Genomic DNA, 25,984 nt, shown 5'->3' with positions numbered 1-25,984 from the left:
ATTGCACTATTCGCTGATGATGTGCTCTTGACTTTGACAAGCCCCCTGAGCTCCTTGAGTGCAGTAGAAAGCATTGTGAGATCATTTGGAAAAGCCTTTTATTACAATCTAAATATAAACAAATCCCAGATGTTGAGCATAAACACTAACTTATCCATAAAGACAGATATACAGAGAGAGTTTGCGTTCCAATGGTCCTCCAACGGTCCCCTCTCTAGGCATACAATTATGTTTCCCACTAAAAGATATTATTTCCCTAAATTTCAATCTCTTACTTTTCTCATTATAATCAGAAGTTAAACTTTTGGAAAAACAGGAACCATCATGGTTTGGAAGAATAGTCTGGTACAAGATGTTGGTATTACTAAAGATTCTATATCTTTTTCGCACCATGGTTTGTCCAATCCCGCGCAATGTTATAGATGAATTTCAAAAACAAATGTTACATTTTGAGTGGGGAGGAAAAAGACCTAGGGTCGCAGCAAATATCCTGTATCTGCATTGTAGACAGGGTGGCCTGGGAGTTCCCAATCTATGGTCTCACTATCAAGCAATAAATATAAATCAAGCGACACTATGGTTGGAGGGCCCCCAGAGGCCGCCATGGAGGTATATGGAGGAACAGCTAATTGAGAATAAATCCTGGATTCTTTCCTTAAAGCCTCTATTCTTAGTAATATATATCCAAACCTTCATATGTCTCTCGACATACATACTTTGTCACCTCCCATGCTGACATCCCTTCAGGCTTGGAATCTTCTTGTTTACAAGTGCAAAAATCCTCCCATGAGGCAACCTGTGATATAACCTCTAGAGATACTCTCTCATTTTATCCCTAACTTGTCTCTTAAAAAATGGATCAGATCGGGTATCAAACTCATTTCTGATTTAATAGCAGACTAAAAGATCATTCCCTTCCAAAACCTTAAAGAAAAATGCAACCTCTCCTCACACGATTTCTACCTGTGGTACCAAATGTATTCCCTCCTTAACAAATCTCAATTTCTAGAATGTACATTCGCAAGTAAATTGATCCATTTCTTAACTAGACCTCCTGCAACACAAAAATCTGTCCCACGGAAATGCTACAATGTTTTTTCAGGGCATATGGGAGAAATTTAGAAGGTTCATTTGCTTAAATGGGAGAAAGATTTGAGAGAATGTATAACATCAAAACAGTGGATATCTTCCTTTGAGTGGGCAAATAGATCTACTTTAAGCACAAATCTTCTGCAAACTCACTATAAGGTTCTAACGAGGTGGCACTATACTCCATTTAAACTGGCTAAGAGTTTTGGTAATGTCAGCAATCAATGATGAAGAGAATGCGGACAAGTGGGCACAATTTTTCATGTATTCTGGGAGTGTCCTTTGATACAGCCATTCTGGAAAGAGGTCTTCCAACTCATTTATGAAGTAACAAGCCTCAGGATATCAACAAAACCCAAAATGGCCCTACTATTACTAGAGTGTAATCGAATTCCATTAATATATAAAAAATGGATTTGTCACTGTCTACTTGTAGCTAAATTATCTGTCACCAGAAAATAGAAATCAAAACTCCCTCCCAGCACTAAGGACATATATGAGGTAAGTTCTGATCATTACACCTATGAAAATATTATTGCTAATGCTAATGGAAATCAAACTAGATGTAGAGAAATGTGGGGTCGCTGGCTGCACTTTTTGTTAAAATAATGTTTATTAGTAGAGATGAGTGAGCACCAAAATGCTTGGGTCGAACTTTCAGCGATGCTCGAGAGTTCGTTTCCAGTAACGAACCCCATTGAAGTCAATGGGCGACTCGAGCATTTTTGTATATCACCCATGCTCCGCTAAGGTTTTCATTGGTGAAAATCTGCAAAACCCAAGAAAGTGATGGAAACGACACAGAAACGGATAGGGAAGGCGAGGGGCAACATGCTGGGCTGAATTTCAGATTCCCAGGTCCCACTATTAAGCCACAATAGTGGCAAGAGTGCCCCCTTCCCCCCTAACAATTTTTACTTCGGACAAACCCTCATTACCAAGGCACACCTTAGCTAAGCACCACACTACCTCCAACCAAGCACAATCACTGCCTGCGGGACACACCGCTGCCTCTTCTCCTGGGTTACATGCTGCCCAACCACCCCGCACGACCCAGCGTCCACCGCTCACAAAAGTGTCCCTGCTCAGCCTTCAGCTGCCCTCATGCCACACACTGGCTCATGTCTATTTCTCAGTACATCTGCGATGAGGACGAACCGGAGGCACACACTGCAGAGGGTTGGCAGGGCCAGGCAGCGACCCTCTTTAAAAGGGGCGGGGCGATAGCCCACAATGCTGTACAGAAGCAATGAGAACTCCAATCCTGTGCCACCTCCGTCAGGAGCTGCAAACGTAGGCATAGCAATGGGGAATCCATGTGCCACACACTATTCATTCTGTCAAGGTGTTGCATAGCTCAATGCACACTGCAAGGGGAAAGCCATCTGCGCTCTGCCCTCTACCCAAGTCAGTCAGTGTCTTTGTGCCAGACAGGTCAAACACCGCGATGCGAACTAAGTGGACAACAACAGCATAGGTGGGTCCTAGGCAACCCAAGACATGAACAAAAAATAAATCTGAGCGGCCAAACATGGCAGACTTGCACCGCGCCCACGACATAGGCCTCGGCCCACAGCTTCAGCAATCGTAGGCAGGAAGCAGACTTTCACTGCACCCACGACATAGGCATCTGCACAAACCCTCAGCAATCGCGGGCCTACAGCGGACTCTAATGCTAGCGTAGCTGTGCACGTCTCATTAGCGATGTATTGCTCCTGTAGTTTGTCCCAAAGCAGTGCCCCGGATAGTAGAGCTAACGTTAGATGAAATACAGGTGGGCTTCGGCCCACACTGCATGCCCCAGTCAGACTGGGGTTTTTAATACATAGACACAGGCAGGTACAAGTCCGCAATGGGAATTCCGTGTGCACCAACAGCACAGGTGGCTCCCTGGAACCCACCGGCGGTACATAAATAAATCCCATTGCAGTGCCCTGCACAGCTGAGCTAACGTCAGATTACATACAGGTGGGCTTCGGCCCACACTGCATGCCCCAGTCAGACTGGGGTTTTTTATAAGTATACACAGGCAGGTACATCTCCCTAATGTGAAGTCCGTGTGGACTGACAGCATGGGTGGGTCCCAGGAAGCCACCGGCGGTACATTAATAAATCCCATTGCAGTGCCCTGCACAGCTAAGGTAACGTCAGCTAGAATACAGGTGGGCTTTGGCACACATTGCATGCCCCAGTCAGACTGGGGTTTTTTAATACATAGACACATGCAGGTACAACTCCCCTATGTGAAGTCCCTGTGGACCCACAGCATGGGTGGCTACCTGGAACCCACCGGTGGTACATAAATACATCCTATTGCAGTGCCCTGGACAGTAGAGCTAACGTCAGATTAAATACAGGTGGGCTTCGGCCAAGAATGTTTTCATTGTTGGAGGAGGAGGAGGGGAATGTTTTTGAGGCAGTACGTGTCCTGTCCCCGTGTCCGTACTTATATGCACCTTACCAGTAACCGCGTTGGTGGGATAGTGGTCGTGACTGTGGACCTATTAGCGCGGTTTTATTTAGTTGTTTTCGAAATGTGGCCAGGATTAAGTGGGCCGTAGTGGGGGGCTTTCTTATTGTGTCGATTAACGTGAAATTCTTGGACTACCGCCAGACGAACCACTGCAAAAGCATTTGCCAAGAATGTTTTCATTGTTGGACGAGGAGGAGGGGGATGTTTTTGAAGCAGTACGTGTCCTGTCCCCGTGTCTGTGGTTATATGCACCTTCCCAGTGACAACTTTTCAGTGACGCTGAAAAGTTGTTGCGCCTGGGGACCTAGTAGCGCGGCCTCGCCACCATCATGTCTTTGGGAAGCCTCCATTTCCACAACCCTGTAACATAGCAGTAGCAGCAGTATAGGCAGAGCCGAGCATTAGTAACATTTCAGTGGTAAGAGTATGGACAGACCCCTGTAACATTTCATTGGCAGCAGTGAGGACAGACCCCACTAACATTTCATTTGCAGCAGTATACACAAACCTTAGTAACATTTCAGTAGTATAAGTATAGACAGACCCCAGTAACAGTTCAGTAGTATAAGTCTAGACAGACCCCAGTAACATTTCAGTTCCAGCAGTGTAGACAGACCCCAGTAACATTTCAGTTCCAGCAGTGTAGACAGACCCCAGTAACATTTTATTTACAGCAGTATTGACAGACCCCAGTAACATTTCAGTAGTATCAGTTGCAACATGCCCCAGTCACATTTCACTTCCAGCAGTGCAGACAGACGCCAGTAACATTTCAGTAGTATCATTAGGGACTTACCCCAGTAACATTTCAGTAGAAACAGTATAGACAGACCCCAGTAACAATTCATTTCCAGCAGTATTGACAGACCCCAGTAACATTTCAGTTCTATCAGTTGCGACATGCCCCAGTCACATTTCAGTTCCAGCAGTGCAGACAGACCCCAGTAACATTAACGTAGAAGCAGTATGGGCAAAGCAGCAGATTCACATTTCCCTGGCAGCAGTGTAGGGAGGGCACAGCATTTGTAACATTTCAGTAGTAGCAGTATAGACAGGCCCCAGTAACATTTACGTAGAAGCAGTATGGGCAAAGCAGCAGATAAACATTTCACTGGCAGCAGTGTAGGGAGAGCATAGCATTTGTAACATTTCAGTAGTAGCAGTATAGACAGGCCCCAGTAACATTTACGTAGAAGCAGTATTGACAGACCCCAGTAACATTTCAGTTGTATCAGTTGCGACATGCCCCAGTCACATTTCAGTTCCAGCAGTGCAGACAGACCCCAGTAACATTAACGTAGAAGCAATATGGGCAAAGCAGCAGATTCACATTTCCCTGGCAGTAGTGTAGGGAGAGCATAGTATTGGTAACATTTCATTAGTAGCAGTATAGTCAGACCCCAGTAACATTTACGTAGAAGCAGTATAGGCAGAGCCCACTATTAGTTACATTTCTGTTATAGCAGTATAGACATGCCCCAGTAACATTTCCGTTAAAGCATTATGGGCAGAGCCCAGTATTAGTAAAATTACAGTAGTAAGAGTATACACAAACTAAGGTAACATTTCAGGAGCAGAAGTATCGGCAGACCGAAGTAACATTCCTGTTGCAGAAGTCTAGTCTGACCCCTCTAGCGTTGCAGTGGCAGAAGTATAGGTAGGCAGAACAGAGTTACATTTCTGTAGCAAAAGTGTAGGCCAACCCCAGACACAGTGGTGTACCATGAGTGCAGGTGAAGCCCATAAAAATTACTTGGATTACATTGTAGGTGAGGGCCCGAAAAATTGTTGTACCGACAGTACAAATGTACCCCAGAAAAATTGCCCATGCCCAACCCAGAGGGCAGGTGAAACCCATTAATCGCTTAGCTTACTGTGGCTTAATTTGTACCTAGGCCTGGAGGCAGCCCAGTCAAAATAAAAATTGGTTCAGGTGGAAGTTTCAATGCTTTCATGAGAATTGAAACAGATAAATATTATTTTGAAAAGTTATGAACCTTTTGGCCCACAGAAAAATTGCCCGTTTGGGGTGATTACGTGAGGTTTCAGGAGGAGGACGAATATCATACACAGATTGACAAAGCTCTTTAGGTACCGCTGCTGTCCGCTGGTGGAGAAGAGAAGTCTGGGGAAATCCAGGCTTTGTTCATCTTTATGAGTGTAAGCCTGTCGGCGCTGTCAGTTGACAGGCGGGTACGCTTATCCGTGATGATTCCCCCAGCTGCAGTAAACACCCTCTCTGACAAGATGCTAGCTGCAGGGCAAGCCAGCACCTCCAGGGCATATAGCGCAAGTTCGGGCCACGTGTCCAGCTTTGACACCCAGTAGTTGTACGGAGCAGAGGCGTCACGGAGGACGGTGGTACGATCGGCTGCGTACTCCCTCACAATCTTCTTACAGTGCTCCCTCCGACTCAGCCTGGACTGGGAAGGTGTGAGACAGTCTTGCTGGGGAGCCATAAAGCTGGCAAAGGCCTTGGAGAGTGTTCCCCTGCCTACGCTGAACATGCTGCCTGATCTCCGCGCCTCCCCTTCTATGTGGCCCTCGGAACTGCACCTTCTGCCACTAGCGCAGTCAGATGGGAAGTTTACCATCAGTTTGTCCACCAGGGCCCTGTGGTATTGCATCACTCTCAAACCCCTTTCCTCTTCGGGAATGAGAGTGGAAAGGTTCTCCTTATACTGTGGATCAAGCAGTGTGTACACCCAGTAATCCGTAGTGGCCAGAATGCGTCTAACACAAGGGTCACGAGAAAGGCATGCTAACATAAAGTCAGCCATGTGTGCCAGGGTACCTGGACGCAACATATGGCTGTCCTCACTAGGACGATCACTTTGAGTATCCTCCTCCTCCTCCTCAGGCCATACACGCTGAATGAATGAGAGGCAAGCTGCATGGGCACCCTCTGCAGTGGGCCCAGCTGTCTCTTCCTCCTCAGGCTCCTCCCCCTCCTCCTCCTCCTTCACGCGCTGAGATATAGACATGAGGGTGCTCTGACTATCCAGCGACATACTGTCTTCCCCCGCCTCCGTTTCCGCCCCCAAAGCATCAGCCTTTATGCTTTGCAGGGAACTTCTCAAAAGGCATAGCAGGGGAATGGTGACGCTAATGATTGCAGCATCGCCGCTCTCCATTAGGGTGGACTCCTCAAAGTTTCCAAGGACCTGGCAGATATCTGACATCCAGGCCCACTCCTCTGTAAAGAATTGAGGAGGCTGACTCCCACTACGCCGCCCATGTTGGAGTTTGTATTCCACTATAGCTCTACGCTGCTCATACAGCCAGGACAACATGTGAAGCGTAGAGTTCCACCGCGTGGGCACGTCGCAAAGCAGTCGGTGCACTGGCAGATTAAACCGATGTTGCAGGGTCCGCAGGGTGGCAGCGTCCGTGTTGGACTTGCGGAAATGTGCGCTGACCTGGCGCACCTTGCCGAGGAGCTCTGACAAGTGTGGGTAGCCTTTCAGAAACCGCTGAACTACCAAATTAAAGACGTGGGCCAGGCATGGCACGTGCGTGAGGCTGCCGAGCTGCAGAGTCGCCACCAGGTTACGGCCGTTGTCACACACTACCATGCCTGGTTGGAGGCTCAGCGGCGAAAGCCAGCGGTCGGTCTGCTTTGTCAGACCCTGCAGCAGTTCGTGGGCCGTGTGCCTCTTCTCTCCTAAGCTGAGTAGTTTCAACACGGCCTGCTGACGCTTGCCCACCGCTGTGCTGCCGCGCCGCGCAACACTGACTGCTGGCAATGTGCTGCTGACACGAGGTAGAGGTAGAGGTTGCTTTGGAGGAGGAGGAGAAGGAGGAAGGTTTAGTCCAGGTGGCATACACCGCCGCAGATACCAGCACCGATCTGGTGCCCGCAATTCTGGGGGTGGGTAGTACATGAGCGGTCCTAGGCTCTGACTCGGTCCCAGCCTCCACTAAATTCACCCAATGTGCCGTCAGGAAGATATAGTGGCCCTGCCCGCCTGTGCTTGTCCACGTGTCCGTTGTTAAGTGGACCTTGCCAGTAAAGGAGTTGGTGAGGGCACGCACAATGTTGCGGGAGACGTGGTTGTGCACGGCTGGGACGGCACACCGTGAAAAATAGTGTCGACTGGGGACAGAGTAGCGCGGGGCTGCCACCGCCATCATGTTTTTGAAAGCCTCAGTTTCCACAAGCCTGTAGGGAAGCATCTCCAGGCTGATCAATTTGGCTATGTGCACGTTTAACGCTTGAGCGTGCGGGTGCGTGGCGGCGTATTTGCGCTTTCGCTCCAACGATTCTCCTAGCGACAGCTGGACACTGCGCTGAGAGACATTGCTGGATGGGGCCGAGGACAGCGGAGGTGAGGGTGTGGGTCCAGGCAAGGAGACGGTCGTGCCTGTGTTGTGAGAGGTGGGTTGGATCTCAGTGGCAGGCTGGGGCCCAGGGGGAGAGGCAGTGGCGCAAGCCGGAGGCGGTGAACTGCCTTCGTCCCACCTTGTGGGGTGCTTGGCCATCATATGCCTGCGCATGCTGGTGGTGGTGAAGCTGGTGGTGGTGGCTCCCCAGCTGATCTTGGCGCGACAAAGGTTGCACATCACTGTTCGCCGGTCGTCCGCGGCCTCAGTGAAAAACTGCCACACCTTAGAGCACCTTGGCCTCTGCACGGTGGCTTGGCGTGAGGGGGTGCTTTGGGAAACAGCAGGTGGATTATTCGCTCTGGCCCTGCCTCTACCCCTGGCCACCCCACTGCCTCTTCCAACATGTCCAGCCGCTTCAATTGCCTTCCCCTCTGAATACCTGTCCTCAGTTGGCTTATCACACCAGGTGGGGTCAGTCACCTCATCGTCCAGCAGCTCTTCCTCCGAATCTCCCAAAGTGTTCAGTGTGTAACATGAGAGTTATATTTCCCTCTGTCCAGCTGGAAGAGTGCCTCAGGGAGCCAGAGGGCCATCTGCCAGAGGCTGCGTCCATCTCTCCACCCAGCCCCGGGAAGTCAGTCTCAATGGGTGACAAGGCGAGTTGGTTGTGGGGGGAGGGAGCAGAGAGGAAAGAGAGGTCTCCAAAACAATGACCAGGTTATAACAACAACTAAGTGTAAGGTTAACAATTGTGGAGTTATCAACTCACGAGTCTCAGATAGGTGAATTCACCAAAGTCCCGGCGTATTGAAGTCCACACCCGGTTTTGTGCATGAACAGGGGGACCAAAATTCACCTGCAGAGGAAAGACAAAGTAGGAGGGAGAACGACAGCTATCAGATTATGGATATTGTAAGTCTGTAGTCGGTTTGCCTTTGGGGTTTTTTGCGCTTTGTATTGAGTTTCCATCCATCCGGCTTCGCTAGCTGTGGTATCTGGTGTTGCAGCTGGACCGGGAGTCACGAAGGGATGTCGATTGGTGGAATTTCTAATTTTTGCCAAGCTTCTTTAAGATCCTCCGGTGATCTGATGGAGATTTGTTGTCCCTCTTTGAAGGTGGCAAGACCAAAAGGGAAGAGCCATTTTATTGGGAGTTTTTTTGCTCTCATGGCATCTGTTAAGGGCTTTAGGATTCGTCTCTTTGCCAGTGTGCTTGGAGCAAGATCCTGAAAGAGTAGGATCTTGGAGTTGTCTAGTAGGATGTTCTGGACCTCTCGTGCTTTTTGGAGGATGGTTGAAGTGTCCACATAGCTGAGGAGGCCACAGATTACATCCCTTGGCGGGTCTGTGGAAGAGGGTTTAGGGCGCAGAGCTCTGTGGATGCGTTCTATTTTTATGTCTTTTGCACGTTCCTCTCCAAGAAGGGTTTGAAAAATTTGTGACGCCGCGGATTCGAGTGCTTCTCTGGCAATGGACTCGGGGATCTCTCTGAAGCAGATGTTCTTGCGTCTGCTTCTATTTTCTTGGTCCTCGAGCAATAGCATAGCCTGATTCAGCTGGTGTTGTTGTGCTGTTAGGTTGGTCTGCAGCGCAGTGCTGTGGAGGAGAATATCCTGTTGAGTGTTTTCTAGTTCTTCGACTTTGCGTCCTATGTGTTTCACTTCAGTTTTGATGTCAGCTAACTCCTTTAGGACAGGCAAGATAGCTTGTGTTAGGAAATGTTTGAAGAAGGCTTTTGAGATTGCTCCTTGATCCTGGTCTTCGTTGTGATCGGAGGTTTTCAATGCAGTGTCTGCATCAGAGTCCTCTATATCTAGATTTGGCTGAGTATCAGTTATGGCTTTATTTTTCTGAGCAGCTGGAGAGCTGTGTTTTTTCTTGAAATATTTATCCATTTTGTTTTGGTTTTTGTTTAGTCTTGGGGTTCCCGTCTAATCTGTGCTCCTCTCTGTTGGTCTTGACCATTTTTGTGCTTATTTTTCAATCTTGAAGAAAAAAGGGTCTGTGCTGAGGTCTTGTGGAGGCTCGCCCCGCATTAGTTTAAGTTATGCATATAGCATTGTTTCCCAGTGTTAGATTTTAGTTTGTAATTTTCACCCCTAGTTTTTATGGGGTGGGTCTCTCATGTGCACCCCTCGGCGGGGGTAGGGAAGGGGCCCGACTGTCGTCGGATCTTGTGTTTTTAGAGCTGGAGCTTCCAGCCGCTCGTGGGGAGGGAGGGATCCGAACTTCCCAGGTAGTTGAGTGGGACACGCTTGTCCACAGCGGCTTTCAGACCACGATTTTCTTTTGTGGCCACTTGATGGTGGTAAGACAGCAGTGTTTTAGGCTCCTCAGCCTAATGGCAGGCTTCTTTAGTGTTCTGAGATGTAACTTTGTGTAGCTGTTGGGGAAGGGTATGCAAGTCCAGTATGCGAGTTTTGGGCTGCAGTTTATGAGGGGGGGGGGATAGCTGTGGTGGTTTGTGAAGGCTTTTCCACAGGGACCAAGTCAACGTCCTCCAGGCTGCAGGGGGTTAATAGGGGGCTCTGCTGTGTGAGCTTACCTGCCGCTAGGTGGTTAATATGGCGGCCGCTGCTTGGTGGGGTCCCCTATCGGCACTCTGAGGTGTTTAAAGAGGGGATTGAGTTCTCCTGTGGGACGCTATGGACTCCCAGCGGTAGGGTAATGTGCTGCTGTCTCGCCGCTAGTTCCCGGGGGCTCACGGACCAGAAGTGAAGCTCCGCCGGGACCAGCGCTTCAGAGGAGACCACAGCTCCCGGTGGTGAGTAGATCGATGACCTATGGTACTGCTGCGGGGACTTGGTAAGTGCCTCCCACGTACCTCTGCTTCCTGGGTGTGCCTGGTAGTCGCCGAGGCCAAGCGGTGGTTCACCAGCTGGACAGGGAGGCTGTGTTGTTTGTGCTGGGCGCTCAGCTGCTTCGCGCGCTTCTGGCCAGCTCGGAAGTTTAGACCCCGGCTTTCTTCTGGCGCTAGGCCTCAGATGTAATATGCAGCCTTGGCGATCGTGGAACTCTCTATTTGTTCCCGGTCCTGTGGGGATGATGGTGGGGTGTAGGGAAAGGCGTCAGGGGGATCGGAAGAGCTGGGGGAAACGTCTTTTTCTTACTTGGCTGAGGAGCCCTGGAACAGCACGTCTGCTCGGTCTGTAGGTTACGCCACGCTCCCCTCGCTGACAATTCTGACAGCGGAATATAAATTCCCCAAAAGATGTTCAGAGGTACTGATAAGATCGCAGGGAGCCGTATGGGTGTCATGGCAGCCAGGGGCCTTCTGAAAGACCCCAGGGCTGTCTTGGCAGAATGTCTATCAAGCCATGCCGGTGGGGTGGCTTGATAGACTGTCGGCCTGACAGCAGTATGATATAATGCTAAGGCATTACATCTTACTACAAGAGTGATCAAAACATAGCAGGCTGTAGTTCCCTGTGGGGATTTTTAAAAAAAAAGTTTACATAAGATCAAGTTTTACTAATTATAAAAAAAAAAAGTAATAAGTAAATAAGTAAAATAAGTAATAAGTAATAAAAAACTTTTGCCATTTTTATAATTATATAATCTAAATAAAACAAAAATACATATTTGATATTGCTGTGTCTGTAAAAGTCTGATCTATCAAAGTATTGCATTATTAACCCCGCACAGTGAACATCGTCAGAAAAAAAAGGAACGCCAGAAATGCGCTTTTTTGGTCACCCTGTCTCAAAGAAAAAATGCAACAAAAAGCGATCAAAAAGTCGTATGTACTTCAGAATTGTACCAACGCAAACTACAGGACCTCCTGCAAAAAATGAGCCATCACATAACTATGTCGAAGGAAAAATAGAAAAATTACTGTGCTCAGAAGATGGCAGCAGAAAATAATAAAAAATAACTATCTGAAACAAATACAAGTATAAAAAAAACTGTATGTCTTGTATCGCAGTAATTATACTGAACAATAGAATAAAGTTATTATGTAATTTTTGTTGCAGTTTGTGCACCGTAGAAACAAGACGCACCGAAAGATGGCAGGTTTAATTTCTATCCACTTAGAATTTTTTTTTTACAGATTTTCAGTACATTATATGAAAACAGTACCATTAAAAAAAAAAAACTCGTCCTGCGAAAAAAAAGCCCTCATACAGCTACTTCGATGGATAAATTAAGGAGGTATGATTTTTTAAAAGGGGAGAGGAAAAAAACGAAAATGGAAAAACTAAAAAAAGTGTGGTCATTAAGGGGTTAAAAGCTTACTGCCAATATGCATTTTCAGTTATTGACCATGCTGATCCAGAAGCATATATTGCTCTTGTAAGGTCATGATCAATTTCCTCCTGACTATCAGCTGTCATTTTGTCTATAAATGAAGGTTTTGTGTATTTTTGTGAAGCTGCGGTTTGTAACACTTCTTTACCTAAAGATGTTGCTGGTGGAGAAACACTTTGTAACGATCCAGAAGCAGCACACATAGTGGTTCTGGAATTAGAACTCTGGAAGGAAAAGCTACTTGCCCTTTCATTCTGGTCCTCATCATTTTATTCCATAAAGTATGTTTAATGTCTTTAGCGCCCCTCTGGCCTGCAGGAATGTGTTCTGTCATCCTTGTAGCATTTGGAAAAGAATGTTTCTTATCACAATATTTGCAAATTGCAGCTTTGCTCTCAGCGGAAATTGCACTGTGGAAATGTTTCTAAACTCTAGATGTTAGTCTCACCATTTTACTGAGAGGAGGGAAAGAAAAACCTATTAACTGAGCAGACTAAAGATAAATGTTATGCTGTGATTGTGGAGAACACTAACAGGAGTCATTTAATGGTTACAAAATAGAAACTAAATTGTCAGCCCAATTTACTCTCTTACCTGTCAGTTAATGCCTGAGAGGAGAACAGAAGCTATCATCTCCAACATGTTAACAATTATTCAACTGTAGGTGGTCCGACCATGTATATAAGTAAACTAAACTGGAGGCTTTTCCCTGTAGTGCCCCCTAGTGGCACAAATGCATATTTCTCCTGTTTGAGAACTGCGTTGAGAAGTACAGTGTTACTTCAATTCCAATCCAGGATTTGTTTGCCAGATGAGAAAATTTTTCAATTATTTAGGACTGTTCAAAATGTCTCTGAAATCTTTCATTAAGGTGTCTGTGTTATATAGTTTAAATACCGTGTCATAGATATATTAGTTATCACTGAAAAATAACATATTCTACACATACTTGTTTTCAATTTATCCCGAAAAAAATGACTTTGAGAAAAAAAACTTTTTCTAAACTTTCCAGGTTTTTTTCCAGGCCTTCTCATCTCTACTACTACACTTCTGTATAGCTGTGCATTAGAAAGCCTAGAAGCTCATACAGAGGCTGAGCCTAATAGACCACAGTATCTGGCAGACCTGGAGGTTACATTCAAGACTCCAGGTGCCATAGCAACCCATCGAGACCCCGTGATCACATCGCAAGGTATCTAAAGGGTGAGGGCCCCCTCTCTTTCAGCATCTTACATGCTGCGGTCGCACTGACTGTGGCATGCAAAGGGTTAAACAGCAGGAATTTGTGGTTTCTACAGTCCCTGCTGTTAGAGCAAGTGCCAGACTGTAAGCTCACAGCTGAGCACCCGTCTTCCTTGGCACAGGAGATCAATGCCAGGATTCTGATTCATCACCATCAAAAGTCTGCGCTACAGAATATGGCCGCTTAACGACTGCTGACAATTATATGGGCATCGATAAAGGATTCAGCACAGATTACCCCAGTTTTCAGAGTGTTGTGTTTCCAATAGGTCTTATTTTCTGAGAACATCCCATCTGTTAGGCCCATGTATGAATATGCAGAAGAATCTCCTTTCTGTGATGTTTCTGGTCATGTGACCTTGTTGTAAGTTTATGATATAAGATGATGTTTTTTACGTAGGTGACGGATCTATGCGTCAAACAATATGTGAGAGGCATGAAGCTTCTGAAACCCTTGTTGTGTTTGTGTATTAGTTTAACCATCTTGGATTTTACTTGATTATTACTGTAGAATTCTCCCTCATGCCATGAAGCTGGATCATTCCTCTTTGTTCTGTGTGTGATGTCCTCTAAGGAGAGCAATGAGGGGCATATTGATAACATGGGGCGTATTCAGACTCTGTGGTTAGTACAGCACCAGCTGTAATTACACCATAGAAAGAACTGATAGGAGGAGACGAGAGACATTAATAGAGATGTCATATATTAGAGGGCAATCAGTGAATTATTTCATAGATATAACAATATTGTAAAGCACAAAATAGTATAAAACCCAATATACTTCTCATCCTGTACATGTTTAACTTGCATCCCATATGTCTCATCCTGTACATGTATAACATGTGCCCCCACATGTCTCATCCCATACATGTATAACTTTAGCCAACCCATATGACTCATCCTGTACATGTATAACTTGTGCCCCCCATATGTCTCATCCTGTACATGTATAACTTGTGCCCCCCATATGTCTCATCCTGTACATGTATAACATGTACCCCCCATATGTCTCATCCTGTAATTGTATAACTTGTGTCCCCCACGTCTCATCCTGTACATGTATAACGTGTACCTCCCACATGTCTCATTCTGTACATGTATAACGTGTTCCCCCCACATGTCTCATCCTGCACATGTATAACTTGTGCCCCCACACGTCTCATCCTGTACATGTATAACGTGTATCCCCCATATGTCTCATCCTGTGCATGTATAACTTGTGCCCCCACACGTCTCATCCTGTACATGTATAACTTGTGCCCCCACACGTCTCATCCTGTACATGTATAACTTGTGCCCCCACACATCTCATCCTGTACATGTATAACTTGTACTCCCCATATGTCTCATCCTGTACATGTGTAATTTGTGCCCCACATGTCTCATCCTGTACATGTATAACTTTTGCCCCCCCACATCTCATCCTATACATGTATAACTTGTGCCCCCAGACGTCTCATCCTGTACATGTATACCTTGTACCCCCCACATGTCTCATCCTGCACTCGTCTCTTAGACTCTCCCTAATTCCTCTATCCTGCAGGTTGGACTGGACAGAGCATCCGTCAAGTCACTGAAGTGAGGACCAGACAGATTACTAACAAGCAGGTCAAGTATCTTCAAGGACTGGTTATTCCTTATTACAGATGCCAACTGGGTGCAGGACGTGTCTGATAGATCATTATAACCCAAACTGTAAGAGTAAGAAGATGAGATGAGGGTGACAGGTCCACAGAGCGTTAGTATAACATCTGTACATGGTGAATATGGAGAGAAAATGTCCCCGGCTGTTAGTAACCCCAATAAGTATCATCACTAGAAGCCACCTCTTGTGTGCGGTGGATGTCAGGAATGGCAGCAGCTGTATGATATGTCCACTGACGCCTAATCCATGGTCTAGAAATACAGAATCCATATGTAATGTCCTCACTTTATGGCATGTCATAAATCAGTGATTATTGCAGCACATAGATGCACAATAGTCATAAAGCTGGATGGAGGACCTTATGTCAAAGGTCATCAGTGGCTGAGAACTCTCCTTCCTCCACTATGTATTGTAGCTCTCAGTCTGTGGCTCCTGTGTCCTCCATTCACCTCCAGTCTTCTCATTATTACATGTCACACATGGCTCTGCCCTGACTAATAAGACAATACTGAAGTATACCGGTCACAGCTGCTCACATGGTCAGGAGATGCTAAATTCTTTGGGCTGCTGTAGACCTGACATGGATAGTGAGCAGTAAACCAGAGCTGGGTGTATCCTGTGATCCCCTTGTCGAAATCACAGGATACAGAATAGGGAGAACACTTACTTTGGGAAGACTATACTAACCCATTGCATCACTCATTAACTGGGGGAACAAGTTTTCTTGTGGCCCCAGAAAAGTCTGTTGCCAGACCACGAACTCCACGGCTCTACAAGTGTCTCTTCCAACAGTCACTAGCCTTTCAAGAGGGAAGGAGTGTTGGAGTGTACCGAAAAAAGAAAGCGGACCCTATGGCTGGTGGACCATGTTCGAGATATTACCTGAACACACCACCTTTTCTTTGAGATCGATGGCCTACAATAGAAGAGATGAAACTTTTCTGTTTGCCCCCCTCAGCGGGGTAACAGGGGGAGCTCTGCCTCCTGGTATGTCCTGGGTCCAATATGATACTGAAGACTGCCAAAGAGGATGTCTGTCTCCTATGCAAACTAAGCTAATACTGACTAGCTTGGTGCCTGCAGGAGAGATATAGCTAGTGGGATTAGCCAACACTTTTCTGTTGCTTGGTGTTCACCTCCAAGTGGCAGTGGTGGTGTCTCACAATGATATGGATGAGAAAGACATTTTATTTTAAAGATTTGCTTCTGTGTCACCGCTTTCCAAGAGGAATAGAAATTTTAGTTTTCCATTGATGGAGCTTTATGGGTGCTTGTTCTTTGTAGGATGAACATTTTGATTACTTGTTATTCCATTTTTTTCTAGAGATTTACAAAATCTGCAATTCCAGGATGGTTTTTATTTTTAACTGCACTCACTGTGCGGTATAAATATGCTAAATTAATCCTGCCGGCCAGTAGATTATGTCAATACTAAATTCATATAGTGGGTTTTTGTTTTGTAACTACTTCACACTTTGAATGTAGACTTTTTTTTTTTAAAGACCCCTAACATTTTTCTTTTTTATTTTAGCAGTGCTGTGTAAGTGGTTTGTTTTTGCAGGATCAGTTCTTTTCTTAATGGCAATAATTGTTGATTTATGCAATGTTTTGATCACTTTCCATTATGTTTTATGTAAGGCGAGATAGTCAAAATAAATTATTTTTGACAAGTTTTTCGTATTTTTATCATGGTGTGCACTGTGCAGGTAAAATAATGTTCTAACGCTTTACTCTGGGTTATTACGAATGCAGCAATGTCACGTGATTTTTTTTTATTTTAAATTTTTTACATAGTAAAAAGGGGGAAAGGTGGGGTTTTGGCACTTTTATATTACATTTAAAAAAAAAAAAACTTTTAACTTTCTTATTTATTTCCTACAAGGGTACTTTACTATCACCATATTTTCATTATTCTAATACACTGCAATAGTTCAGTATGAGAAAGCCTTTGAAGCCCTATGAAGCAGAGTTTCATATGTCACCATAGCTGGCGGGAATGGAGGCTATATTCAAGCCTCCAGGTGCCATGACAAACCAGTGGGACCCCATGAACACATCATAGAGTTTCCGATGGCTGAGAGAGGTAGCCCTCTCCCTTTGTCAGCATTTTGCCCTGCTGAGGTTGTATTACTGCAGTATGTAAAGGGTTAAAAAGCATGCATCTGTGGTTTCTATGGTCCAGGCTGTTAGAGCAAGGGCCAGATGGTCATCTAACAGCCTGGCACCCATTCCCCCTGGCATGGATCTACAATGCCAGGCTTCTGATGCAGTGCAGTCAAAAGACTGCAGAATAAAACCCCTGAACAGCCGCCAACAAAAAATGTATGAGCAGTCAATAAGGGGTTAAGCACAGACTACCACAGTTTTCAGGATGTTGTGTTTCCAATAGGTCTTATGGTATTTCCAGAGAACATCTCATCAGTCAGGCCCATTTATTAATTTGCAGTAGAATCTCCTTTGTGATGTTTCTGGTCATGTGACCTTGTTGGAAACTTCTGATTTGGTTCGTTTTTTACATATGTGGCAGTATCTGTGTGTCAAACAATATGATGTGAGATGCATGAAGCTGCTTAAAACACATCTTGTGTTTATGTATCGGTTTAACCATCTTGGATTTTACTTGATTATTAGTACAGAATTCTCCCTCATGCCATGAAGCTCCATCATTTCTCTTTGTTCTGTGTGTGATGTCCCCTAAGGAGAGCAATAAGGGATATATTGATAACATGGGGCGTATTCAGACTTTGTGGTTAGTGCAGCACCAGCTGTAATTACACCATAGAAAGAAGTGATAAGAGGAGACGAGATACATTAGTAGCGATATCATATCAGAGTGCAGTCAGTGGATTATCTCATAGACAAAACAATAGTGTGCAGCATAAAATAGGATAAAACCCATGTAATCCCCCCACATCTCATCCTGTACAGCTTGTGTCCCCCACATCTCAAACTGTACATGAATAACTTGTACACCCCTAGATGTCTCATCCTGTATATGTTTAAATTGTGGCCCCACATGTACAGAATGAGACATGCATAACTTGTGCCCCCACATGTCTCATTGTCAGGGTTCAAACCCACAACCTCTTGCATTCCAGTTGAGAGCGCTCTCTGCTAGACTATCAAGATTTGGACAGCTTCAGTGCTGAAACCTAACCTTGTTCTACACTTCCCAGTTACTCAGTTCCTGCCTCCTGGTCCTGAGCCAGCCTTTGTTTCTAATTGCACTTCCTTTATAAGCCCAGACTTGCCACTCCTTCAGTGCATGATTATTGAGGTCTCAGCCTGTAATCAAGTCCCACTGCTTCCAACTCCTCTGTTACTACAACTTCCTGCTAACAATCCGGCTTCCACTTGACTACGATTCATGCCTCATCCTCTGTACCGCAACCGTGACCACCTGCTAACGACTCGGCTTCCTCTTGACTACTCTCCAGTCTGTCTTGGCTAATACACCTGGGCTCCAATCCAGCGCCAGTAAGACCTTACACTGATCCCGTACAAGAATAACGTGTGTCCCATATGTCTCATCCTGCACATGTATAACTTGTGTCTCCACATGTCTCATCCTGTACATGTATAACTTGTGCCCTCACACGTCTCATCCTGTACATGTATAACTTGCACCCCCACATGTCTCATTCTGTACATGTATAACTTGCACCCCCACATGTCTCATCCTGTACATGTATACCTTGTGCCCCCACATGTCTCATCCTGTACATGTATACCTTGTGCCCCCACATGTCTCACCCTGTACATGTATAACTTGTGCCCCCCACATGTCTCACCCTGTACATGTATAACTTGTGCCCCCCACATGTCTCACCCTGTACATGTATAACTTGTGCCCCCCACATGTCTCACCCTGTACATGTATAACTTGTGCCCCCCACATGTCTCACCCTGTACATGTATAACTTGTGCCCCCCACAGGTCTCATCCTGTACATGTATAACTTGTGCCCCCACATGTCTCATCCTGTACACGTCTCGTATACTCACAGTAATTCCTCTATCCTGCAGGCTGGACTGGATAGAGCATCCATCAAGTCAGTGAAGTGAGGACCAGACAGATGGTTACCAGACAGGTCAAGTTTCTTCAGGGATGTGTTATTCCTTATTACAGATGCCAACTGGCTGCAGGACGTGTCTGGTAGATCATTATGACCCAAACTGTAAGAGTAAGAAGACGAGATGAGGGTGACGCATCCAGAGAGCATTAGTATAACATCTGTACATGGTGAATGTGGGGAGAAAATGTCCCCGGCTGTTTTTTAACATCCATAAGTGCCATCATGAGAAGCCGCCTCTTGTGTGCGGTGAAGGTCACGAATGTCAGCAGCTATACGATACGTCCACTGGCACCTAATCTATTGTGTAGAAATGCAGAGTCCCTGAGTAATGTCCTCGCTTTATGGCATGTCATAAATCAGTGATTATTGCAGCACATGGAACTACAATAGGCATAAAGCTGGATGGAGGACCTTATGTCAGCAGTCATCAGCGGCCAAGAACTCTCCTTCCTCCACTATGTATTGTAGCTCTCAGTCTGCGGCTCCTGTGTCCTCCATTCACCTCCTATATTCACATGATCACTAGTGGCTCTTCCGTCAGTAATAGGATAACACTGAAGTGTACCGGTCACGACACCATGCATCATGGCACATGATACAGACAAGTCTGCCGGGGTTGACTTATTTCCACTCACTCAATCCTTCACACATTGAAAGATGGAGTATAAGTCACACCCTGACATCATGCTACATGCCCCAAGAATACTCACTGCTACCAGTGACTGTTTTACTGCAAGGTAGGCCAGCCACCTAAAGCCCAATCATATACTGAGTATGGGCACTCATGGCACTCCAGCAATCAAAATTACCTGCCTATCAGGGTCTAGAGGATTTTATTTATATAGAGCAACAAGGATTGTTCTTCATAAAGTAAGATTTAATTACAAAAAAAGCAATGCTTTTAATAAGTATATTAAAAGTTAATATACAAAGGGAGAAGGAACATGAGTATTTACAAGATAGTTGCAAAAACAAATAGAATGAAGAATAGGATAGCCGTTCTTATTGGTTACAGCGGTGCAGAAGTCTGGGCGCTAGGAGATGGGCAGATCCTGTATCTGGTACAATCTCCTGGGTTCTGACAAGGGAGTTCTGCATCCCTGGGATCCTAAGGGTTACCCCAGCCACTGCTTCCACCTCCCACTCATGAAAGCAGAGGGAGGAAGGCCGATTGGATGCCAAAACCTTCAGGAAGAAAATATAGTTCAATACTTTGGTCATATTTCTCAGAAAAGTCTCTTATAGGGAAGCTATAACCACCATCTTCCATAACACAATTTATGTATTTACAGATACTAAATATGGTAGAAGAGAGATTACTAGTTCAGTTGATCTTGGCTTCAGCCTATACAAAAATAGAAGCGCATGCATTGGACTTTGGATCTCCTCACGATTTTGGAGATATGGTTACCTGTGGTCTGCACCCCATGGATGAACCATAAGCTTAGTTAGTAATCTCAGTATTACTCCAAAACAGTTCTCAACTCCTGGGGCCATCAGCAGCCACAGAGTCTGGGTAGGGACAGGCAAAGAATACAAATACTAATGGCACAACCTGCTCAATAAAGGAGGATAAGGGGATCATAGCTGCATTTTCATGACTTGTCCAAGAAACCAATGAATATTATTAAATACGGCATGATCAGGATTTATGAATGCAATATCATACTTCTATAAAGGCAGGACGTGAGAATACAGGTATATCATACTTCCATAACAACTCCACTTCTTAGAGATGGAATGTGAGATCGATCCACAGATCATGTGACAAGCCCAACTTCATGGTTTATTCTTTGTGGAATGGCCCGTAAGCATTACAGTGCTCACCACCATTCTTATGCTGAAAAGGAAAGTCCTACCACTGTAATGCCTTGCTCCACCAGCGTGGTTTGTCATTATAACTAGCCGCCTGATGCTGAAGACAAAAAGGGTTGGTCATTGAATTGAAATTATGTCCATTACAGTATAGTTGCAACTTCTGCAGGACCCTAATGGAAGACAGAGCTGTAGCCTCTGGGGACAAAGTAGCACAATCTGCTGCCATTACTAAGAAGCTCTTCCCAGAATTGTTGGGTATGTCCCAGTGCCAATCAATTCAGTGGTAGGGCTCATTACTAATTGCAAAGGAACCAATGGGGTTTTGGAGACATGTTTCAACTTCTGCACCCTTTCAAATGTGACTCAAGAACAGCAATAGTTTTCCATGTCAGCTCCGGTTTTATCGCAGCAAGAGTGTTGAGCAATCCTAAGTGCCCAGCTAGTGGAATCTCTTTGGCAAACTTCTGAAATGGCCCTTTAACCTGGTGGGGCACAATCAGCTGTCTCAACCTGTCAGTCTCAGACAGGGTGTTGCAGCAAGGTGCCTTGGGGTTTCCAGACTGGCATCAGTATGCACAGTGGTCTGGAACTCCTGCCTCAGTGTGGCCGAAAGGGAAGCTACAGCAGCAACCTCACTGGGAGCCTCTGCAACTTTCTCTGGACTTTCAGTTGGTTCAGTAAACCCTCTGAGTGATGGAGGTGAGTGCTCATAACTCAGAGAGGCATCTGAGATATGAATACTGGGACAGCTGGTCACAGCTGGGGGGTTGGTTGGCCCGGGCTGTCTAGGTCCTGGGGTCAATCTGTGCACATAACATGGTATCATCATCACTAGACAGTCCTAGAGCATTATGGGTCACACAGCTACTACCAGTCACCTCAGCACCATCACCCAATGTTGTGGTATTACTGGCTTCCTCAGGGGGACATATTGATTCATCATCAGACAGAATTACATTACTGTGGAGTTCAGTGAGCACAAGAGGGGAGCATGTTCTATCATCCCAGCAATGCCTGAAGCCATACGCGTAGCGTCAGGTGTCAGAATGGCGACTTGGCCCCTGCGCTCAAGGGGCCCTGAGGCTGCCCTCCGCTATACCCATATGCACATTCAGTGCATTAATGGCTGGCCATTCTGTTTGCAGCAAGATTCCCATCACGCGGCAGCCAGAACGGTCAGCCTGAGAGGAAGCCCGGAAGAGCAGGGGGGAGAAGGGAGGAGGTCACATGGGCCGGCAGGGTACAGTGATCATGTTCTGCTCCCTGCTTCCTGCTGAACGGAAGCTTCTGAGTTTGCCTCTCCTGCTGCTGTCACCTGGAGGAGATATGTGTATATAGATGTGTGCGTGTCTGTCTTGTCCCTCTTTTATCTATCTATCTATCTATCTATCTATCTATCTATCTATCTATCTATCTATCATCCATCTAACATCATATCAATCTATCTCCTATCTATCTATCTCCTATCTATCTATCTATCTATCTATTGTTTATCCATTCATCCATCTCCTATCTCATATCCATCTAACATCATATCAATCTATCTAATATCTATGTATATCCTATGCATCTATTTATCTATCCCGTATCTATCTATCTATCCCATATCTATCTATCTATCCCGAATCTATCTATCTATCTATCTATCTATCTATCTATCTATCTATCTATCTATCCATCTATCTATCTATCTATCCCCTATCTATCTATCTATCTATCTATCTATCTATCTATCTATCTATCTATCTATCTATCTATCTCGTATCTATCTATCTATTCCATATTTATCTATCCTATTTCTATCTATCTTCTATCTCATATCTATCTATTAGAGATGAGCGAGCACACTCGTCCGAGCTTGATGCTCGTTCGAGCATTAGGGTGTTCGAGATGCTCGTTACTCGGGACGAGCACCATGCGGGACTCGAGTCAATTCCATTTCCTTCCCTGCATGTTTTGCGCCATTTTTTAGCCAATAGACATGCAGGGAAGGCATTACCACTTCCTCCTGTGACGTGCCAGCCCTATCCCACCCCCTGCAGTGAGTGGCTGGTGAGATCAAGTGACCCCCGAGTACTTAAAGCGGTCCCGCCCGCGGCTCGCCTCAGACACACACTGGGAGAGATCAGGGAGAGTGGTGCTGCTGCTATAGGGAAAATGTTAGTGTAGGATCTGGTCTACAAGAACCCCAACGGTCCTTCTTAGGGCCACATCTGACTGTGTGCATTACTGTTGTGGCTGCTGGGAGCAGTTTTGCACCAAAATTTTTTTTTTCATCTCGGGCTGTGCAGGCTATTACAGCTATAGCGTTCTTAGTCTGCAGTCTGTAATACAGAGTATAGGGAAAGTGGTGCTGAGACAAGGACAGTGGCAGTGTAGGATCCTGTCTACAAGAACCCCAACGATCCTTCGTTAGGCTACCTCTGACCGTGTGCATTTTACAGGTTGTCTGGTGGGAGTTGTAGTGCATCACTATTGCACGGCTAGGCCTGTTTGCAGCCTTCCATATAATTTTTTTCTGGCTATAGTTAGCGTTACAATACCGCTGTCAGCCTTCAACTGTGCGCCAATAATTCCATAATTTCTTACACCGGTCTGTGTCTGCCGTGAACTTCACGCACAGCGTACGGCCACAGCCACTGACAGAGGGAAAGTCATATACACGCTATATAGCCTGTATTCTTTTTCAAAAATTTTTTTTTTAAAAAAAGCTCCTTCTTAGAGCTACCTCTGACCGTCTGCATTTTACAGGTTGTCTGGTGGGAGTTGTAGTGCATCACTATTGCATGGCTAGGCCTGTTTGCAGCCTTCCGTATTCTTTGTTTCTGCCTGGAGTTAGCGTTACAATACCGCTGTCAGCCTCCAACTGTCCGCCAATAATTCCATAATTCCTTACACCGGTGTGTGTCTGCCATGAACTTCACGCACAGCGTACGGCCACAGTCACTGATAGAGGGAAAGTCATATACACGCTATATAGCCTGTATTCTTTTTCAAAAAAGTTTAAATAAAAAGCTCCTTCGTTGGGCTACCTCTGACCGTCTGAAATTTACTGGGTGTCTGGTGGGAGTTGCAGTGCATCAGTATTGCACAGCTAGGCCTGTTTGCAGCCTTCCGTATTCTTTGTTTCGGCCTGGAGTTAGCGTTACAATACCGCTGACAGCGGTATCCTTTGTAGGATGAACATTTTGATTACTTGTTATTCCATTTTTTTCTAGAGATTTACAAAATCTGCAATTCCAGGATGGTTTTTATTTCTAACTGCATTCACTGTGCGGTATAAATATGCTAAATTAATCCTGCCGGCCAGTAGATTATGTCAATACTAAATTCATATAGTGTTTTTTTGTTTTGTAACTACTTCACACTTTGAATGTAGACTTTTTTTTTTTAAAGACCCCTAACATTTTTCTTTTTTATTTTAGCAGTGCTGTGTAAGTGGTTTGTTTTTGCAGGATCAGTTCTTTTCTTAATGGCAATAATTGTTGATTTATGCAATGTTTTGATCACTTTCCATTATGTTTTATGTAAGGCGAGATAGTCAAAATAAATTATTTTTGACAAGTTTTTCGTATTTTTATCATGGTGTGCACTGTGCAGGTAAAATAATGTTCTAACGCTTTACTCTGGGTTATTACGAATGCAGCAATGTCACGTGATTTTTTTTTATTTTAAATTTTTTACATAGTAAAAAGGGGGAAAGGTGGGGTTTTGGCACTTTTATATTACATTTAAAAAAAAAAACTTTTAACTTTCTTATTTATTTCCTACAAGGGTACTTTACTATCACCATATTTTCATTATTCTAATACACTGCAATAGTTCAGTATGAGAAAGCCTTTGAAGCCCTATGAAGCAGAGTTTCATATGTCACCATAGCTGGCGGGAATGGAGGCTATATTCAAGCCTCCAGGTGCCATGACAAACCAGTGGGACCCCATGAACACATCATAGAGTTTCCGATGGCTGAGAGAGGTAGCCCTCTCCCTTTGTCAGCATTTTGCCCTGCTGAGGTTGTATTACTGCAGTATGTAAAGGGTTAAAAAGCAGGCATCTGTGGTTTCTATGGTCCAGGCTGTTAGAGCAAGGGCCAGATGGTCATCTAAAAGCCTGGCACCCATTCCCCCTGGCATGGATCTCCAATGCCAGGCTTCTGATGCAGTGCAGTCAAAAGACTGCAGAATAAAACCCCTGAACAGCCGCCAACAAAAAATGTATGAGCAGTCAATAAGGGGTTAAGCACAGACTACCACAGTTTTCAGGATGTTGTGTTTCCAATAGGTCTTATGGTATTTAATGAGAACATCTCATCAGTCAGGCCCATTTATTAATTTGCAGTAGAATCTCCTTTGTGATGTTTCTGGTCATGTGACCTTGTTGGAAACTTCTGATTTGGTTCGTTTTTTACATATGTGGCAGGATCTGTGTGTCAAACAATATGATGTGAGATGCATGAAGCTGCTTAAAACACATCTTGTGTTTATGTATCGGTTTAACCATCTTGGATTTTACTTGATTATTAGTACAGAATTCTCCCTCATGCCATGAAGCTCCATCATTTCTCTTTGTTCTGTGTGTGATGTCCCCTAAGGAGAGCAATGAGGGATATGTTGATAACATGGGGCGTATTCAGACTCCGTGGTTAGTGCAGCACCAGCTGTAATTACACCATAGAAAGAAGTGATAAGAGGAGACGAGATACATTAGTAGCGATATCATATCAGAGTGCAGTCAGTGGATTATCTCATAGACAAAACAATAGTGTGCAGCATAAAATAGGATAAAACCCATGTAATCCCCCCACATCTCATCCTGTACAGCTTGTGTCCCCCACATCTCAAACTGTACATGAATAACTTGTACACCCCTAGATGTCTCATCCTGTATATGTTTAAATTGTGGCCCCACATGTACAGAATGAGACATGCATAACTTGTGCCCCCACATGTCTCATTGTCAGGGTTCAAACCCACAACTTCTTGCATTCCAGTTGAGAGCGCTCTCTGCTAGACTATCAAGATTTGGACAGTTTCAGTGCTGAAACCTAACCTTGATCTACACTTCCCAG

At 45.2% G+C, this 25,984-nt stretch overlaps 2 protein-coding genes across 2 annotated transcripts in view; both read right to left on the bottom strand.

Moving 5' to 3' along the window:
- Window positions 1-25,984, bottom strand: part of LOC136632018 (NACHT, LRR and PYD domains-containing protein 3-like) — a 1,080,175-nt gene that overhangs the window by 520,447 nt on the left and 533,744 nt on the right. The gene's annotated exons all lie outside the window — the stretch shown is intronic.
- Window positions 1-25,984, bottom strand: part of LOC136632016 (NACHT, LRR and PYD domains-containing protein 12-like) — a 238,338-nt gene that overhangs the window by 38,029 nt on the left and 174,325 nt on the right. Inside the window, exon 10 of the mRNA XM_066606552.1 lies at window positions 19,028-19,198. Coding sequence (XP_066462649.1) covers window positions 19,028-19,198 — 171 coding nt within the window. The remainder of the gene's footprint in view (window positions 1-19,027; window positions 19,199-25,984) is intronic.

This window comes from Eleutherodactylus coqui, chromosome 6 (genome assembly GCF_035609145.1).
Source record: "Eleutherodactylus coqui strain aEleCoq1 chromosome 6, aEleCoq1.hap1, whole genome shotgun sequence".
Taxonomy (NCBI): domain Eukaryota; kingdom Metazoa; phylum Chordata; class Amphibia; order Anura; family Eleutherodactylidae; genus Eleutherodactylus; species Eleutherodactylus coqui.
Note: the sequence above shows the minus strand (reverse complement) of the source record. Positions and strands in the feature narration are given on the sequence as shown.